Below are 20620 nucleotides of genomic sequence, written 5' to 3'. Positions count from 1 at the left end.
AATCATCTCCTTCATCTTTAAATAGATATATATATTATTATGTTGTTTTCCATATATCAGTAGTACATCTACGGTCTGTAAATAATCAGACAATAAAATTGTGTTTTTATAACTTCCACTGTCTTGTTATTTAAATACTAAATTTTATTCAATGGATCTTGATAGCAACATATAATTTTTTGCTTGCAGCTTAAATTTTAAATATTAGCTCACTTAATGAAGTAAATCTTTTCAATTCCTTTTTTAAAAAAATTTGTTAGTTTCCATAAATTAATACATAATTTATGTTTCACATTTTCCTTCATTCACAATGTTTTTCATACAATCACTCCTATATATTATATTTTATAAAATTAATCACCAATGATTTATTCCTACCATTACTCTGTCTTTTCTGGTCCCTGCTGGATCTTTTCTATTTCCTTCACTCCTTCTCTCCACTCACCAAACTTTGCAACCCTGTGATTACTATGCCCCTGTCATGAGCAACAATTTATAGAAAAATACTACATAACATGGGAGAGACTGGAGAATATTGTTCTGAGTGAACCTACTCAGTTGCATAAGGAAAAATACTGCATTAGACCATTATTGTAAAAATAGAAGGATAACTAGTAAAATGTGCATGAAAGTCCAAGGGGTAAGGAGAACAAATCAGGAGCCAAGGGTGGGCAGGATGGGAATCAAAATGTTGAAATGATACTTTGATGTGCATATAGGTTTAAGCTAATTGAATGTGAGCCTTAAATGCTATCTTTATATTTGGTACAAGTCATATTTTCTAGTATCCTAACTGAAGGATATGATAATCTATAGTTATAACAAAAATATATTTAATCTAAATAGGTTTGAGAATACTGTAATAATGTGGTCTGTGTCCTACTAACAATCCTTGGAGAAATAATTATTTCAATATTAGCAAATATTACTGACTTTTCTGATGGAATTTTTTTATTATACACAATGTTTAAGAGTACAAAGCATAATGTACATGAATGAATCACAATGTATATGACTTTGTTTGAAAATCATTAAAATGAAATAAAAGTGAAGTGGGAAAAAACCCACAACTTTTGTTGTTCTGTAAATCCCTCACTTTTCACTTCTACTTAACCCACAGTCACCATGTAACCACTACACCCTAGAACTTCAGGAAAAATATTGACAAGAAAAACTCTCAGAAGTTTATCTGTTTTGAACAATGATGAATAAATTCTGTCACTCACCTCACTGGATTATAATTTCCCCATTTATTTTCCTTTTCAATGTGCCTCAAGAAAGATCTTCTTTTTTCATTTTAGAAATGGAAAGATATTTAAACACAATAATTAGTCTAGCAGCATTAAAAAATATTTGATTCATTATGAAAAGAAGAAAATAATTACTAGAAAATAAATCAATCTTTCCCTCACAATACCTCAGAAGTTTTTTGAGAATCTAACAATGCTGCCTATGCTCAGGAAGGGAAGCAAGTATGACTTTAGAGGCACAAAAAAAACCCCCTTTCCCATTCCTTAGACATATGTTCCTGGTACAGTAGAAGCAATTTCTAAATTCTTTATGTTACAAACAATGTGGCAAGCTCCACTCAGAGGTGGTAGTATTAAGGAATCAAGTCTTTATAAAGTGGGTACTGAGATTTTTTTTCTTTCTCCCAACTGCTGTAGAGTTATGTTATCTAGAGATAGGTTTAGCACTCAGATGCAAAATAGAAGAAGGCAAAAAAAAAAAAGAGGTATGATGCAATGGGAACCAAAGATAGTTTTGTCATAGATTTTAATAGAATAAATGCTAATATCACAAAGGCCGTGTCTCTCTGACAGTTTGAATTCACTAGGCAATCTCCTACCATAAGATTCACAGCCTCAGAAAACTCACTGGAAGGTCAGCTACAAGTTAGTTCAGACTCAACTGCAATGAGATGAGATGAGTTGAGTTGAGCTGAAAGACGTAGAGACTTAAAACTTTTGTTGTTCTTCTGTAAATCACTCTGAAGGAGAATGTCCGTTTTTCTCCCACAGAGTTGCTGGTGGATTTTGGTGGATTGTTGCTTTGGGTTAGCAGTGCAATTCCTTACCAGTGGGCCATCAGAGATTCCTTTGAAATGTTTAGACTAAAATAAAACATGACAAACATCAAATGAGAGAAAGGAGAATGACAGGAGATGACACTAGGAAAAAAATGGTAGAAAATATATAAAGATAAAAATAAGACTCATAGCTGACACTGTAATGAATTTTAAGCAGGCTGTAAATTGCATGACAGAAGAGTCATCATCTTTTCTCTCATGGAGCTGCTGGTGGATTTCAGTCTCCAAGGAAACATGGCTTTGTGTTAGCAGCCCAGCTCCCTCTGGACTATGCCGTCAGAGTTATCTGTGTTCCTCTGTCAGAAATGTTTATATGCCTCTAAAACAGGAAGTCTCACCATGATTTTTATTTTTAATGTTCTGTAAGAATAATTCATACCTGCCTTTCTTCTATTTTCATACATGATAACCTCCCATTTTCTTCAGCTCCTTCAGCTTAAGAAATGCTGAGCGACTTCGGCCCCTTTGATTTTCTGAATCCAGCTCTTTGCACATTTCATTATAGTACTTTACCAACTTGTCTTCTCACACTGCCCTTTGAAATCTTCTCTTTTACTTTGGCTTCTCAGTGCTTTAATGCAACATTCAGAGCCTTTTCTGACATCCGTCTTGGTCTTTTCTTCCTTTGTCTTTGCAATGACCTCCTGCATTCATCTTGGATGATTTTCTTGATATCCTCCTATAGCTCATCTGGTCTTCACTCATTAGTGTTCAAGGCCTAAAATCTGTTCCTGAGATGGTTTTGAAATTGGAGTATGATAGACTTAAGGTCAAATTTTGGTTCTCATGGTTTTGATTTCCTTTTCCTTAGCTTCAGCTTGAACTTGCATATGAGTAGTTGATGGTCTGTTCTACTATCAGCACCTGGCCTAGTTTTCACAGCTGTTACTGAGCTTTTCCAGTGATTCTTTCCACAGATGTAATTCATCTGATTCTTTTGCATACCATCAGGCTAAATACATGTGTATAGCCTGCATTTATGTTTCTTATAAAATATAATTGCAATGAATAAATTGTTGATTGTACAAAATTCTATCATTTTATTTCCAGCTTTGAGCAGAATATTAAATGACCCAGGAAGCATTTAAAAAAGGATGGAAAGAGTATACAGAGTATTAAATGATTCAGGAAGTATTAAAAGAAGGTGGAAAGACTATACAGAGTCATTGTACCAAAAGGAATAGGCAGATACAGAAAAATTTCAAGAAACAACATATGAGCAAAAGCCTATGGCGATTAAGGAAGAAGTTCAAGCTGCTCTGAAAGAATTGGCAAAAAAAAAGGCCCCAGGAATTGACAGCATACCGATTGCCATATCTCAAAAAACAGATGATGCCCTGGATGTGCTCACTAAGTTGGGCCAAAACTGGAGAACAACCTCCTGGCCAACTGACTGGACGAGATCTATATTTGTCCCCATTCCAAAGACAGATAACCTGACAGACTGCAGAAATTACCAAATAATATCTTTACTATCACATGCAAGCAAGATTCTGCTGAAAATTATAAAAAAATGACTGGAACAGCACATCAACAAAGAACTGCCAGAAGTTCAGGCTGGGTTTAGAAGAGGCCATGATACTAGGGATATTATAGCTAATGTTAAATGGATATTGGCTGAAAGCAGAGAGTACCAGAGCAATGTCTATCTGTTTCATTGACTGTGTAAAGGCATTTGACTGTGTAGATTACAACAAACTGTGAAGAATGGGACTCTGAGAAGAATGGGAATCCCAAAACCTACAATTGGACCAGGAGGCAGTCATTAGAACAGAGCAAGAATACACTCTATGGTTCAAAATTGGGAAGGATGTGTGTCAGGGATGTGCCATATATCCATACTTTTTTGATCTATATGCAGAACAGATTGTCAAGGAGGCTGGGCTCTATCACAAGAAATGTGGCATCAGGATTGGAGGAAGACCCATCAATAATCTGTGTTACACAGATGACACGATCCTGCTTGCTGAAACTGAGGAGGATCTGAAGCGCTTGCTGCAGAAGATCAAGGACTGAAGCCTTCAATATGGATTGAAGCTCAACATCAAGAAAAAGATTCTCACCACTAAGCGTCACGATAGATGGTGAAGAGACTGAAATTGTTAACAGCTTTAGTTTGCTTGGCTCCACAATCAACACTCTTGGTACTAGCAGCCAGGAAATTAAAAGATAAATTGTACTGGGGAAGTCTGCTGTCAGAGACCTCTCCAGAATACTGATGAACAATCATGTCAGTCTGGAGACTAAGGTGTGCCTGATCCAGGCCATAGTCTTTGCAGTTACTTGCTATGCCTCAAGAAAACTGGACAATGACTAGGGAAAATAGATGGAGAATTGTTGCCTTTGAACTGTGGTTCTGGGGAAGAGTGCTGAATATTCATGGACTGCTAGGAAAAGAAATAGGTTCATCCTAGAGAGGGTGAGTCCAGGTTGATCCTTAGAGGCAAGGATTCTGAAGCTTCATCTTACGTACTTTGAACATGTTGCAAGGAGGGATCAGACCTTGCAGAGGAATCTCATATTTGGGAAGGTGGAGGAACAGTGCAAGAGAGGAAGACTCTCAGTGAGTTGGATTGATTCAGTGGCTGGAATAAATAGGGTAGGTGTGTCAGACACAATAAAATTGGCACAGAATAGAGCAGGGTTCAGAGCTGTTGTACATAGGGTCACTATGAGTTGCAGGTGATTCGATGGAACATAACAACAACAACCTCCTAGATACTTGTTTTTAAATTGATTTTCTTCAATGTGCAAAGCTGAATGTCTCAAGGTTAATTGCAGCTGCTCATATGAACCCCTAGACTACAGAACCTCAGTGAACCCACAGACCTGAGGAATTCAGCAGTCCCAGATTGTCTGCCTTCTGGCTGGAATTCATCTCCTTGTATGGAACTTGATGAACAGAATTTTCTCCTCTTGACCACACTAGTAAAAGATATTCTAGATTAGAGAAGAGTATGCCCCAATACAACTTCCCCTTCTTTATGTGTGTTTTCTATCCCAGCAGGGTAAAAACACACTTTTATCTATGCTATGCCCTTAAAGGTCATACATCCCAGTGAAATAGACAGGTAACTGACTTTTCTCTATTATTATTAAATAACTTTTCTTTGAAGGCAATCAGTTGTTGTTATAATGTGTGTCCACATCAGAACCAACTCACAGCTGGACCCTTCAATGGAATTTCAGAGACTGTAAATCACTCAGGAGATTACTCATTTTTTCTCCCAAAGAGCAAAATTGGTACATATAAACTATCTGCCTGTGAGCTGGCAGTGCAACGCTTTACTCCAAGTCATCTGTAAATTACTAGAGTGTTTTCTAAAATGTCCCTAAAATCTATCCACTTCCTCTATTCCCATTGAAGTTAAAGACTTTTTCACTTTTTATCTTGACTATTTCAAATCGTTTTCCCTATCAAAAATATCGTCCTTTCCAATGCTTGCTACATGTTGTTTCCAAAGACATCTTTCCAAAAGACATCTTGAGTACTTCCCTCCCTTATATAATGTTCTAATAACTATTTAACTTCTACCATTGAATACATTTGGCTCTTCCCTCTTATCTCCTCTAGTCTAAATCACTAGTGACTCTCTTTACAATCAATTTCCATCCCCTAGACACACACACATACACAAATGCACACACATACACATTCACAAAACCCAGCAAATGTACCATGCTTTGTTAGAATAATACTTCTTCATGGTTTTCTGTCTCTTAAAGAACTTAACCTCAACTTTTGTACTTTATCTTCAAACTTTATCTCCAAAATCTCATATCCTCTCTAAACTTTTTCAATTAATTCCTCTCTTATTTTTTACTATTTTATTTGTTCCTATTTAATGTACAGTAATAGTACATTGCAGTTAATCTATTTACATGTAGATCTGCCTCTAATCTTGAAACTCTGTGAAGACAAAGTTTTTTGTGTCTCTATATTCAGAGATTAGCATATTACTTGAGAATAACAAAATCAGTAGTAACAATTTATAATAATGAAAATTGAAATAAACATTTGGGAAAATCGGTATACTACATTAACCACATAGAGTATATTTATTCTGAACCATCAGGTCTCTAATGACCCAACAAAATATGTAGGTAAATAAAATCCTTATTTTCCTCTGGAATAGTGTTGAGATGAGAAATTTTTCAAACCTTTTCTAATTTCTTTCTTTCTGAACATTTGATAGTTGAAACTAATCTTTCTTTTTGCTTTATATATATTTTTTACCCCATGTCTCCTTTAACCTCTAGACAATGTTATGATGTCATTGTTGTTAATTGTTATCAAGTTGGCTATCGCTTATGGCAACCTTATGTATACAAATCCAAAATATTTACCCTATCCAGGGTCATCTTCATGATTAGTTTTGTATGTTGAGTCACAGTATGCTGTGGCTATTGTGACAATCTATCTAATAAAGAGCTTTTCCTGTGTTCTCTGATTCTCTACCAAATTGGATATCTTTTCCTACTTACTGGTTTTTCCTGTTGACATATGATGATACTGTGTGAGCATGTTAAAATCAGTAATAAATAAAAACCAAACTGAAGTTATTTTAACCCATATGCACCCTATGAGAGTAAGATAAATCCACAGGGTTTCCAAGGTTGTAAGCCTTTATGGAAGCCAACTGCCGCAACTTTCTCTCATGTAGCACCTGTGGATCCAAGTCACCAACTTATTGGCTAGAAATGCATTATAGAGACTGCATTATAGAGACACAATTTGGCTCAGACCTGTAAGCTGCTGCCTTTGTCTTCGTTTCTGAATCCACAAAAGGAAGGTGATGACAAAACCTATGAGAATGAATCCCAAGATCCCCAGTGCAATGAGTGATGAGTGACCTAAGGAAAAGGAAAACCAACAAGGATGATTAAAAGACTTGACTAAAGACCCAGGTCTTTAGTTACCATTCCTTTCATAGTTTAGACACAAGATGCCTGATGTAAATCTAAACTCGGAATTTCTTTAGACCTAAAGTCTCTAAGCAAGATGAATTCCAAATAAGTAGATAAAAAGCCTCATGATCATAAAGTCCATGATGTACCTGTGGAATTTGGTGGTGTTATTGCAGTTCCTGTAGGAAAAAAGAGAAAAATAACTTTGGCAATGAAGTGTAACAGAAATATTTCTATTTCCTTATTTAAGCTCTCCATCCTTCTCAACTGAGTAAATCAGTTCTTCCCAGTTAAAACTAGAACCCCTTACTTTTTCCTCAGTATGGAGACGTTTCTAGTTAGACACATTTCTATCAAGACCCAACCTCCCACCCCTCCCATCCCCCCAAAAAACACAAACCACAGAAGCCATTGAGTTAATTCTGACTCATAAAAAATCCAGAATACAATGGTCCCATGGGATTTCCGCAACTGTAAATATTTATGGAAGCAGTCTTCCACATCTTTCTACCATAGAGCAGGTGGTGGGTTAGAACTAGTGACCTTTAATTATCAACTGAGACTGAGCATTTAAACACTGTGCCACAACACTCCTTACTATCCATATGTTGTTGTATGCCATCAAGTCAGAACAAACTCACAGCTGACCCTCCAGTGGGTTTTGAGAGGCAGTAAATAAGATGGAAGGAGATGGCCCATCTTTCTCCCATGGAGGAGGACTGTGGATTCAAACCACATGACTTTGGGATTGCAGCAGAGCTTCTTACCACTAGACCACCTATAAGTATATCCATATCTCTATATATCTGTAGAACATTCTTTTCCTGGTGAAAGTCCATATAAATACAGAAGCCTTATTTTCATCATTTCAACTAGAAATAACACAATTACCTCCTTCCACCCAAGTCCCTGCATTGATATGCTGGTTTTTTTCATGCAGTGCACTTTATCATCTACTCCATTATTGTTGCCAAAGGCTTCAAACTTAATCTAGGCTCCTGGCACTCACCTGAGCACTCTACCGCAGCATCCTCCTTATGTCCACAATCACTGTGCCCCCAGGATCTGACATGGCAGTTCCACAAAGAGGACTCATTCCCTGTGCACTTTACTTGATCGAGCCATATGGGCCCAGTGCCCTGACCAAACTTTGCTTCTTTATGTGCCTTCAAAGCCGAGCCACAGCCCAGTTGCCGACACACCACTTTTGCATCTTCCAAGTCCCAGTCGTCATCACACACTGTCCCCCAGGAACCTCCATGCCAGACCTCTACACGTCCAGAGCAGTTAGTGGGTCCTTCTTGAAGTCTTATCTTGTCTGAAAAATATACTTAGATGATTTCTCCATCAAAGGTTAAACTTCTAAAAATATCACAGAGGAAGACAGACTCGAAATAATTTTAAATTTGTCTACTTTAAAATGAGTCTATTTAGTGTGGTTTTTAAGTACATATCTACATATATTTCTATGTTTACCTTTTATAAAAATATAAAACCTGAGAGTATTTCATCCTTTCTATTGGAATCACAATGAAATAAAGGAAATGTCAATTAGAAAGTTAGCATTGTAAAATATGCACTGTTAGGTCTCAAATAGAAACAAAAGAGCTTGGGAGATTGTTGGGTAAATAGAAATCTTCTAGTTTAAAGAAATGAAGGACAATAAACTATGAAGGATTTCTTTGATTGATTCTTTCCTTATATTAGCAAAGCAAGATGATGTTATTACTGTGAAACTGGCTTTGATTTTTGGGTCTTGTTACTGGGCAATCAGTTCTGATTCATGGTGATTTTGGTCATGTGGAATAGAACTGCTAAATGGGGCTTTCCAGGCAGATCCATCAGATTTCCAGCATTGGTTCATGAGGCCCTTGTAGGCGGGTTTGAATTATGACCCTTTCAGTTCATAGTCAAGGACTTAACTGTTTGTGTTATACAGGCACTACTAGCAAGATGATATTTGAAAGAGAAAAAAGATATTTGAAAGAGAAAAAAGGTAAAGGTAAGATAGACCATCCAAACAACAGTAAAATAATCTCATATTTTCTTCTCTTCACTTATTCAGAGAAAGCAACTGAATTAAATTTTCAAGCAGATTATGAGAGTTATGTTCTTTGGAATAGTCTTCACTGGTCTTGAATCCCTATTGGCCAAATGGGATGGGATCAATTACATCACCTAGGTAGAATAAGTAATTACCAGTGTTTCCTGTTCCTACTTAATTAGCTTTAACAGTTTTCACTCATTAGAAAATAGGGAAACAAAGTCTAGTTTGTTTTATTAGAAGATAATAGGATATGCAGAGTATAATTTCCAGATAGTCTATCATATACTCACTAGCACATGTGATCCAGGTTTCCTCTGAAGGGCTGGCTAATCTTTGCTTCCAAGGAGATGATAAGCATTGCCATAATTTGTCAGGTCCTTCTGGACATTGAACTTGGTCTACCCACATGGGTAGGGCTAATTGCTTGTCAGAAGATGCAGGACTGATGATGCTCCCTTTGTCTGCACAACCCAGTTGCCTGCATACCACTGCCACTGTGGTTGAAGACATGCCACTCCTGCCAATGGTGCCCCAGGATCCATTGTAGAAAACTTCCAGACGTCCTGAACAGCTCTCTCTTCTGGGCTCTTCATTCAGCCTCAGAGACATGAACTCTGGTGTGAAAAAGAGTTAGCAGGTATATGTCTTCTCTGAAGATTCAAAGGACTCTTGCCTTATGCTATGATGCAACAACAGTTTTAAAAGTATGTACTTTATGTCAAATACTGGTGATACTTTACTAACTGCTGGACAATTTAGTAAAAGTCAGTATTTATTCCCAAAAATATTCTATTCTAGTCCTGGGTTTTGCACTTAGTGGCCTTGTTAAAACACCATAAATAATTCCAAAATAGTTCCATATCTCATCCAAAGCCTTAGTCTTTTACAATTAAATTTTCTGGATCTTCTCCATAAATATACTTTAGAGAGTAATTTTAGTTTCACGGGTTCTAAGGTGTTCCCTTATTTTCATACAATTTCCTTTGATAAAATTGTGAGAACAGCAAAAAAATAATGAATATTACCCATAAGCATTATGTTACTTTTAAAATAACCTGAGACTAAATGGGAAACAAATATTTCAAAACAAAGATGAGACTCTAAAGAGATCAGGAAAACTAGAGTAATTGAAATGTAGAAATTGTGATGGAAATAATGAGAATAGTCATGTCCTATGAAGAGTGGCATCAATGTCACTGAACAACATGTGTGGTAATGGTTGAGTGGAATTTTAAACCGCTGTGTAAACCTTCATTGTAAACATAATAAAATACTATATGTTTTAATAAGTGAATGAGCAAGCGTGAAGACACTTAAGCACTAAAACAAAGGTTTTGTGTACATACTCTTAAAAAATCCCATCTCTTTTCCTGATATTTCATTGTTTTGTTTTCTACAAATTTGTATCATAGTGAAGAATGAAATGACAATCTCTCCTGGCGTATACCATTTATTTCCCTAAGTTGGTGAGCCATGATACCATTTCTCCCAATATTACTGAACATCTTTTTGCCACATCACGGTAGTTTCTAAAATGTATCATGTCTACAGAGCAAGGGCACTGATCTTTTATGATAAGCTTTGCTCCTATGACAGGTGAGGATCACTTGTTTGCCACGAGAAATTGGGAATGGCAACTTATCTTTTTATCTGAAGAATGAGAAATTTAATTGTGATATTTTACTCCTTAATATACTTTTTAGTTGCTGCTCTGATTACCTAGTGATTCCATTGAATTGTTGTCCTCTATCAAGTTCCATATTAATTTATTTAAGATAAAAACAACAAACTTCTCAATGTTAACTATTATCATATTGATGGTATGCAAGCCTGTTTCTGTCTTTTTATCTTTTGTATATAATATTGTCTTGCATATGAGGTAGCACCAACTCATCAAACCCACACTTCAGGGATTCTGATTGCTATAATTGTTGTCTCTGACCTGGATTGTCAAGAAATTTTCTGAAATGAATGTCTCTGACTACACTTTGCTCCACCTTTGTCCTTTCTTATGCAATTATGACCAGAAGGTATATAAAATATTTACCTGAACAAATAACTCCTGCATCTTCCTTGTGTCTACAATTGTGCTGCCCCCAGCCATGTGAATGACACTGCCAAATATGAGATTCTTTTCCAGAGCAGCTCAGCTCATCCAGCCATATGGGCCCTGTTCCTTCCCCAAAATGAGCAGAACTAGTAGCATTAACAGCCTCTCCACAGCCTAGCTGTTTGCATACTATATTAGCATCACTTAGGTCCCAGCTGTCATCACAAACAGTGCCCCAGGAGCCCTCATGATAGACTTCCACTCTTCCAGCACAGCGACCTCCTCCATTCACCAGGCGAAGATGATCACCTTCTGAGAAAAGAGCAGATAATATTGATAAAGTGTCTTCTCAAGGATTAGGATGATTTTCATAGACTAGTAGTAATTGATTCTATTTTTCCCCTTATCTCCTTCTTTAATTTTTTGAGATTTTAATTAAAATTTATAAAGAACTTAAACTTAGGTTTACAATCATTCATTGTTGCACATTTTTCTCCCTGCCCCTACTACCCCAAGATTACTTTTTTCTTTGGGGAAAAAGTCCTTTCATTATTATACTATCCCCCATCTCCATCCCAGACCACTTTACTATGCGGCTTTTATTATGGACTCTTGTCATGCCAATAATACCTAATCATATATTTCTTTTATATAGTTCTCTCCCTTGTCTGTTTCAATGGTGTATAGATTATTTATCCCTTCTTTTCTTAGTTTACCCCAGCCCTCATGTCAGTCCTGTCTTTTAACAGTGGCATTATGCTGTATTTGTCTTTTTGTGACAGAGATATTTCACTCAGCATGATGTCCTCCATGGTCATCCATTTCATATAATATTTTATGAGTTACTTGTTTTTCAATGCAGTGTAGTATTCCATTGTGTGAATACACTAGAGCTTCTCTATTCATTCGTTTGTTGATGGGCACTAGGGTTGTTTCCAACTCTTTGCTATTGTGAACAAAGCCGAAATAAAACATAGGTGTGCATGTATCTGTTAGGGTCTATTCCCAGTAATGGAATTGCTGGGTCAAATGGTATTTGCAACCTTTTGAGAAACACCATACAGTCTTCCATAGTGGTTGCACCATTTTACACTTCCACCAACAGTGAATAAGGGTTCCAGTTTCTCCACAACCTTGCCAGCATTTGTTGCTTGCTGTTCTGTTAAATTTTGTTATTCTGACTGGGGTGAGACGATATCTCATAGTTGTTGTGATTTGCATCTCCCTTAGAGCTAGGGATTTTGAGCATTTCTTCAAGTGTTTGTTCACCATCTGAATGTCTTTTTTGGTGAAGTGTCTGCCCATATTCTGTGCCCATTTGTCTATTGGATTATTTACCTTTATCTTGTTGTGATGCTTGAGTATTTTATAAATTCAAAACATAAGTCCCTTATCAGATATGCAATTGCCAAATCTTTTTTTATCAGTCTGTGGCTTCCCTGTTGTAGAAGTTTTTGGATATGCATAGGGATTTGATTCTAAGAAGATTCCATTCATCTATTTTATCCTTTCCTAGTTGTAGGTTTTTCTAGATGCTTGGAAGACTGTTTATGTTGTGGATTAGGGCTTCTAGAGTTCTTTCAAGCTTTTCTCTAATGAAGTTTATAGTCCTTGGTTTTAGTCTTAGGTCTTTGTTCGACTTTGAGTTGGTTTTGTGTATGGAGTGAGGTGTGGATCTTGCTTGAGTTTTCTACGGATAGTTCTCCAATTTTGCCAACACCATTTGTTAAAAAGGCTCTCCTTTCCCCACTTAACTGACTTCATCTCCTTGTCAAAAATCAGTTGACCATAGTTAGATGGGCTGATTTCTGGGTTCTCAATTCTATTCCATTGATCTATGTGTCTGTTATTGTCCCAGTACCACACTGTCTTGACCACCATGGCAGTGTAGTAGGATTTGAAATCAGGGAGTAAGATGACTCCTACCTTGTTTCTTTTTAAGGAGTGTTTTGTTTATTATGGGCCTATTTCCTTTCCAAATGAAATTCGAGATTGCCTTTTCCATCTCATTGAAGAATAGGATTGTTATTTGTATTGGGATTGCATTGAACGTGTAAATTGCCTTTGGTTATATTGTCATTTTCCGAATACTGAGCCTTCCTTTCCATGAACAAGGTATACTCTTCCAGTTCTCTAGGTCTATTTTTGTTTCTTGCAGTAAGGTTTTATAATTTTCTTTGAAGAGATCCTTGTGCTTCTGGTTAGATTTATTCCCCAGTATTTAATCTTGTGATTAGCTATTGTGAAGGATATTGTTTGTCTTAGCTAAAGCTCTGTATTCTCATTGTCACTGTAGAGAAATTAAATTGATTTTTGCATGTTGCTCTTGTATCCTGCCACTTTGCTGAATTGGTCAACGATGTCTAGTAGTTTTCTTGCTCAGTTTTGAGGCTTTTCTAAGGATACTATTTTATCATCTGCATATAGAGATAATTTTTTTCAAGAGTGTAGAAACGTACCATTTTATTACAAAGATTCCCACAAACATGAAAATAGTATCTGAAAAAAGGAAACTAGATTATCAAACTCCACCCGCAGAACTGGGGTAAGATAGGGGCAGGTAGTGAGTTTCTTGGCTCACATTGGGTTAGGCTGCAATGTGGGAGCTAAGAGAAAGTAACCAATCTAAAGTGGTTGAAAAGAACTAGGAATCCCTGAGGGCCCAACACCCACCCCCATCCTAGGATGTACCTTTATAAAGGTACCTTACCAAAAGGAAGCAGGTACTCTGCACGTCCGGATTCTGTCCTGTGTCTTGTTTAAAAGACAGTAGCTACAGTGCACCTAGCAGAGCTGCCCTGGGCTGGGCCCAGGACCTTTGCTCTGGTCTAGTCCCTGGGGATATTTATATTTAATATACTTTTATATAAATACACAGAGAAATAGAAAATATAAACTCTTGAGGGGTTGGGGAGAATTGTGGGGAACTATACAAGAAGCCAGCACTAGCGAGGTCCTCTCAGGTTACTTGACCTCCTCCTTGACCCCTTTGGCTTCAGGCTTCTCCTCCTTGATTTTCTCTTCTTCTGTGACTTCTTTCTTCTCTTCTGGGTCTTTCTCTTTTTCATCCTCTATTTTGACTCTCTTGGCTTTTTTAAAGTTAGAAGAGTTCTTGCGTCCACCTTCTCCCTCCTCATCAGAGTCAGAGAACCCTTCTTCACAGGCAATTCATTTGTCAGAGGAACAGATTGAAATGCGTTGGTCAGGGTCATCTTCCTCCTCATCATCACTTTCCTCTGGGATGGAATCCTCAGGAATTGCCTGAATTTGAACTCCAGGTGCATGAGGCAGCATTCTCAGATTCTCAAATAGCCTTTGTTTGATCTTCTCCAAGTACTCATTTGTGTTCTGGTTGGTCATATTGGAAGGACTGATGTGAAGTTTAAAATCTGGTCCACAGTACTCAAAGTAGTCATTGTATGGAAGCTCATTAGGAATATTGGTGCTCAGGGCCACAGCTGTTTCGTATGTCCATCATGGGGCGACATTACAAATGGTATAGCCACCTCCTCCCAGCATCAGCATCTGCAGACTGAAATTCCTCACAAGTTCTACACACCTGGCATGCCCTTTGATGGTCAGATTGTAACAACCTAATCGATCTCCAGAGAGGGAGTCTGAGCCACACTGTAGGATGACTGCACTAGGTTGGAACATCTCCATTACTTTATATATGACTGGCCTGAAAATGGCCTCATAGGACTCATCATCAATCCCATCTCAGAGCGGGTAGTTAACGGCATAGTACTTGCCTTTGCCAGCACCAAAGTCCCATAAGTCCCCTGTTCCTGGGAAGTACTCTCCATACTTATGAAAGGACACAGTCATGACCCGGTCTGTGGTATAGAAGGCCTCTTCCATGCCATCACCATGGTGAATATCAATGTCAATATACAGCACCCTGTGGTGATACTTTAGCAGTTCCAGAATGGCCATGACAATATCATTGATATAACAGAAGCCAGATGCTTCAGACTTCTTTGCATGGTGGAGGCCCCAAGCCCAATTCACAATGATGTCTGTCTGTTGCTTATTAAGTTTCACAGCACTTGCAACAGAGCCATCGGTAGATATCTGACAGAACTCAAACAGGCCACCAAATACTGAGAATACTGAGCAGTCCTCACCAACATTGAATCTCTGCATCTGGTTGCTATACTCGGGCATGTTTTCTGGGTGGATGGAACACGAAAATTTAATGTAGTCATCATTGTGGTACTTGATCATCTCCTCAGCATTGGCTTTATGAGGGCAATAGATTTCCATCTTTCGGTAGAGACCATAGTTAAGCAGCAAATTGTGAGTCATGCAGATTTGGTGGGGCTTCATTGGATGGCCTTGTCCATAATAGTAATTTCCAACATCCCTATAGTAGTAATAACAGACTTTCCTCTTTGTGCCTTGAGTCTGCGCCATCTTGCTCGCCTCCAGTGGCTTCAGTCATTCTGTCGGTCTGCCCTCCTGCCTGTAGCTCGCGTCACATATAGAGACAATTTTACCTCCTCTTTGCCAATTTGGATACTTCTTATTTCCTTCTCTTGTCTTATTGCTATTGCTAAAACTTCCAGTATAATATTGAATAGGAGAGGTGATAGTGGGCAGCCTTGCCTAATTCCTGTTCTCAAGGGGAATGTCTTTAAATTCTCTTCACTGAGAACAATCTTGGCTCTCGGGTTTGCATATATATTTTTTACTATGTTGAGGAAATCCCCCTCTATTTGGTTGAGTGTTTTAATCAGGAAAGGTATTGGATTTTGTCTAAGGTCTTTTCTACATCAATTGATAAAATCATGTGGTTCTTGCTCTTTGCTTTGTTAATGTGAGGAATTACATTAATTATTTTTCTTATGTTGAACCATCCTTGCATACCTGTTATGAATCCCACTTGGTCATGATGAATTAATTTATTTATGTGTCATTGGATTCTGTTGGCCAGGATTTTATTCAGGATTTTTGCAACTATGTTCATGAGAGATTTTGGCCTATAAATTTCTATTTTGGTGGTGTCTCTACTTGACTTTGGTATCTAGAATATGTTTGCTTAATAGAATGAGTCTGGGAGAATTCCATCTTTTTATATTTTCTAAAATAGCTTATGTAGAATTGGTGAAAGTTCTTCTCTGAATGTTTGATAAAATTAATTATTAAAAATATTTCCTCCAGGACTTTTTTTGGCTGGAAGTTGTTTTATTGTCTTTTCAACTTCTTCTTTTGTAATGGGTTTGTTCAAGTGTTCAAATTTGGTTTGTATCAATTTAGGTAGGTTGTGATTTTCTAAGTATTTGTCCATTTCCTCTAGGTTTTCATATTTGTTTGAGTATTGTCTTTCATAATATTCCATTGTTAACCTTTTTACTTTAGTGGGTTCTGTTATGACACTGCCTTTTTCATCCCTTATTTGGATTATTCATGTCTTTTCCTTCTTTTCTTTTGTTAGTTTTGCCAGTGATTTGTCAATTTTATTGACCTTTTCAAAGAATCAACTCCTGGTTTTGCTGATGGTTTCAATTTTTTTTCTGTTTTCTATTTATTTATTTCTGCCTGAATTTTTATAACAGGGTTTTTTTTTCTTTCTTTCTTTCTTTCTTTTTTTTTGGAGGGTGTCAGATTTTCTTGCTTTTCTTTTCCAATTTGTTGGAGATGTTGAGTTAGAGAGTCAATGGTCATTTTTTTTCCTGTCTTTTAATGTATTTCCTTATTGCTATAAATTGACCTCTGATTTCTGCTTTGGCTGTTTCCCAGAGGTGTTGGTAAGTTGTGTCTTCATTGTCAAGTATTTCAAGAAACTTTTTAATTTTATTTTTTATTTCTTTTAACATGCACTCATGTTCAAGCAAGGTGTTGTTCAGCTTCCAAATGTATGATTTTTTCTTCTTCTTTATCCACTTGTTATTAATTTCTAATTTTGTAGCATTGCAGTCTGAGAAGGTGCTTTGTATTATTTCTATGCTTTTGAATTTATTGATGCTTGCCTTGTGTCTTAAAATATGATCTGTTCTGGAAAATGTTCCATGCACATTGGAGAAGAAGGTATACTGTGCTTTTTTTTGAGTGAATTGTTGTTGTTGTTGTTATTGTTGTTCAGTGCCGTCAAGTCGCAGGTGACTCATAGTGACCCTATGAAAGAGAGCCCTCGATGCTTGGGTGCCTTTCCTCCTCTCTCCAGGTTCATAGGATTTCCGGAAGCAAGCTATCATGGAAGTGGATGCCACTCCTCCTTGAGTGCATTAGCCTGTAAATATCTGTGAGATCAAGTTGGTTTATTTTGTGGTTTAATTCTTCAGCATCTTTATTGAGTTTCTTTCTGGACATTCTACCTTTTCTTGAGAGTCATGTATTGAAGTCTCCGACTACTATAGTCGTGGTGTCTATTTCCTTTTTCAGTTTTGTTAATGTTTGTTTTATATATTTTGCAGCTCTATCATTTGGTGCATAGATATTTATTATTGTATGTCCTCTTGTTCTATATTGACCTTTAATCATTATGTAGTGACCTTCCTTGACCTTTGTGATGATTTTTGCATTGGAATCTATTTCATCAGAGATTGATATCACTGTTGTTTTGTTGTTGTTATGTGCTGTTGAGTCGTTTGCAACTCATAGCGACCCTATGCTATGTACAACAGCCGTAAACCGTGCTCTATCCTGTGCCAACCTCATTGCCTCTGACACACCCATCCTGATTACCCCAGTCACTGAATCAATCCACTTCATGGAGGGTCTTCCCCTCCTTCGCTGTCCCTCTATTCTACCCAGCATGATGTCCCTCTCTAAAGACATGTCTCTCCTTACAACATGTCCAAAGTATGTCAGACGAAGCCCCAGAATCCTTGCCTCCAAGGAGCAGCCTGGTTTAACCCTCTCTAGAATGAATCTGTTTGTTTTCTTGGCAGTCCATGGTACATTCAATACTCTTCTCCAGCCCTTGATATCACTACTCTTGCTTTTTTCTGGTTACCATTTGCTTGGTATATTTTTTCCCCCACCCTTTTACCTTTAGTCTTTCTTTTTCTTTATTTTTGAGATGTGTCTCTTGTAGACAGCATATTGGTGGATTTTTGGGGTTTTTTTATCCAATCTGCTACTCTTTTTCACTTCAGTGGTGCATATAAACTGTTTATTTTCATAGTGATTATCGAAAGACAAGATTTCACTGCTATCATTGGTGTTGAGTACTTCTTGGCATTGTTGCTAGTTGCTTTGGTCCATCCTGATTTCTGTGGCACCTCAGTATGAAAGATGTCTCTCAGTGTTTTCCTGCTATGCTGGTCTTATTTTTACAAACACACTGAGGTTCTGTTTTTCTGGGAATATGTTGATCTCTCCTTCATATGTGATGGACAATTTTGCTGGGTTGAAAGTTGTGTTCTTTGAGTGTTCGATACATGTCATTCCATTATCTTCTTGCTTGCATAATTTCTGCTGAGAAATAGGCACTTAATCTTATTAGCTCTTCCTTATACGTTATTCTTTGTTTCTCCCTTGCTGCATTCAGAATTGGCTCCTTATCTTTGGTTCTCAAAAATTTGACTGATATTTCTTGGTGTTTTTCTTTTGAGTTCTATTCTATATGGTGTTCTCTCAGCTTCTTGAATATTTATGCCCAGGAAATTTCCTTCTATAAATTCTTCCACAACTTTTTTTCCATGCCTTTCATTGCTTCTTCCTATTCTGAGATTCCAATGATGCGCATGCTATTTTTATTGATGGTGTCCCACGTTATCCTTAGGTTTTCTTCTTTTTCCTTTCTTTTTGATTCTGCTTTTTGTTCTGGAAGATCAGTGGTGACAATTCTATCTTCTATTTCACTGTTTCTGTGTTCCATATCTTCAACCCTGTTCATGTGACCCTCTATCATATTGACAGCATCTGAAACATTGGTCCTCATATTTTGGATTGTGGCTTCATGTTTTTTCCAGATCTTCTAATGCCTACTTTGTTTTATCTGAATTGTTTTGGATTGTTTTTAGTTTTTTGGTTGGGTTTTTTTTAAGGTCCTCCTGGTTTTTCCTTGTGGTGTCCTATGATTCTTCATGTTTGTCTTTCACCAATTTAACATTTTCAGTCATTGTTCTTTTAAATTCTGTGTCAGAAAGTTTCATCAGACTTTCTGGCTTCATGAAATCCGTTGATACTGTGTCATTTTTTTGGAGGTGACATCTTGCTTTTGGCTTGCATGGGGATTAGGTAGCCTGCTTCCTCTGTGACCTTGCTGTGGTAGAGTTTTCCATGTCTGAGGGAATAGCAGGTTCTTGATCTGAAATCACTGCTACATAAGAGGGTGGAGCAGCTACCCTGCCTGAGTTTCTCTCAGTTTAATTGAGAAAAGACCTGTGGAATGCAGCCTCCTCTGTCAGACAACTGCCACAGCTAGGATAGCCCAAGGAGCTGTGGGCTAAATGTAGCTGATGGACTGAAAGTTAGGAAATGCAAGGAGGAACATGGAGATCTGATTGGAAAACCAGGAAGCCTTGGTTTTCCCTTCAAGGATGAGCTCCAACTGTCTCACTCCCTTATGATTGAGCTTAAGGGGTTCCACATGATCTAGCCAAACAGCAGTGATCCCTCCCACCCCACAAAGTACCTCACTCAAGTTCCAGTGTTGCTTCTGGTGCATGTTGGGAGTGGTGTTCTGAGCACAGGCTGGCAATGACTGGACTGGAGTTACAGGCTCACACTCACTCAGACTCCAGTTTTCCTGCCCTTCCAACATGTCGCTCCCAGTGTGTTGCTCCCCAGTGCATGTGTCAGTAGCTCCTTGGCGCTTGTGTGGCATCAGCAAGCAGCTCCCTGGTGCATGCGTGGCATCATCTAGCAGCTCCCCAGCATGTGTGTGGCACCAAGAAGCAGTTCCCTAACATTTGTGTGGCATCAGAAAGCAGCTCCCTGGGGTGTGTGTGGCTTCAGCTAGGAGCTCTGCAGAACATGTGAGGCGTCAGCAAGCAGCTCCCCAGCATGTATGTGGCATCAGCAAGCAGCTCCCTGGTGAGTGCCAACATTTGCTTTTAACTCTCTCACTCAGACTCCAGCTGTCTAGCTTACTGTTGTTCTATCTCACTGCCTAGAAATTGATTCTTACCTATGCAGACAGGAGCACTTCCTTCTGAAACAGGAGAGCTTGTTGGATCCAAGGAAGAGGAATTGCACACAGGTAATATTTGAGTCTCATTTCCTGCAAAGGAGTTCAAGTTTAGAAAAGAGGTCAGATGGAGTGTTACACAAATGAGCTGGTATCAGCAATCATTTTAGAATAAGGAAAACAGATAGATGGACTTTTAGAATGGGAATAAAGAAGATGTTTAATAATTATTTAAGATAGCTAACAGATGCTGCCTTGGATGTGCTCACCAAGTTGTGCCAAGAAATCTGAGACCAACCACTTGGCCAACTGACTGGAAAGGTCTATATTTGTTCGCATCCCAAAGAAGGGCGACCCAACTGAGTGTGGAAACTACAGAAAAATATCATTGATTTCACATGCAAGCAAGATTCTACTGAAGATTATCCAAAAATGACTGGAACAGTA

General features: G+C 37.8%; 1 protein-coding gene and 1 pseudogene across 1 annotated transcript in view; both read right to left on the bottom strand.

Moving 5' to 3' along the window:
- Nucleotides 1-20620, bottom strand: part of LOC102863260 — a 475179-nt gene that overhangs the window by 387561 nt on the left and 66998 nt on the right. The window contains exons 8-10 of the mRNA XM_006891348.1: nucleotides 20174-20266; nucleotides 11092-11406; nucleotides 9335-9658 (exon numbers count right to left, since the gene is read on the bottom strand). Of these exons, the coding sequence (XP_006891410.1) occupies nucleotides 9335-9658; nucleotides 11092-11406; nucleotides 20174-20266 (732 nt within the window). The remainder of the gene's footprint in view (nucleotides 1-9334; nucleotides 9659-11091; nucleotides 11407-20173; nucleotides 20267-20620) is intronic.
- LOC102843558 lies at nucleotides 14059-15510 on the bottom strand (annotated as a pseudogene).

This window comes from Elephantulus edwardii, unplaced genomic scaffold (assembly GCF_000299155.1).
Source record: "Elephantulus edwardii isolate Elephantulus edwardi_28Jun2011 unplaced genomic scaffold, EleEdw1.0 scaffold00096, whole genome shotgun sequence".
NCBI classification, from domain to species: domain Eukaryota; kingdom Metazoa; phylum Chordata; class Mammalia; order Macroscelidea; family Macroscelididae; genus Elephantulus; species Elephantulus edwardii.
Note: the sequence above shows the minus strand (reverse complement) of the source record. Positions and strands in the feature narration are given on the sequence as shown.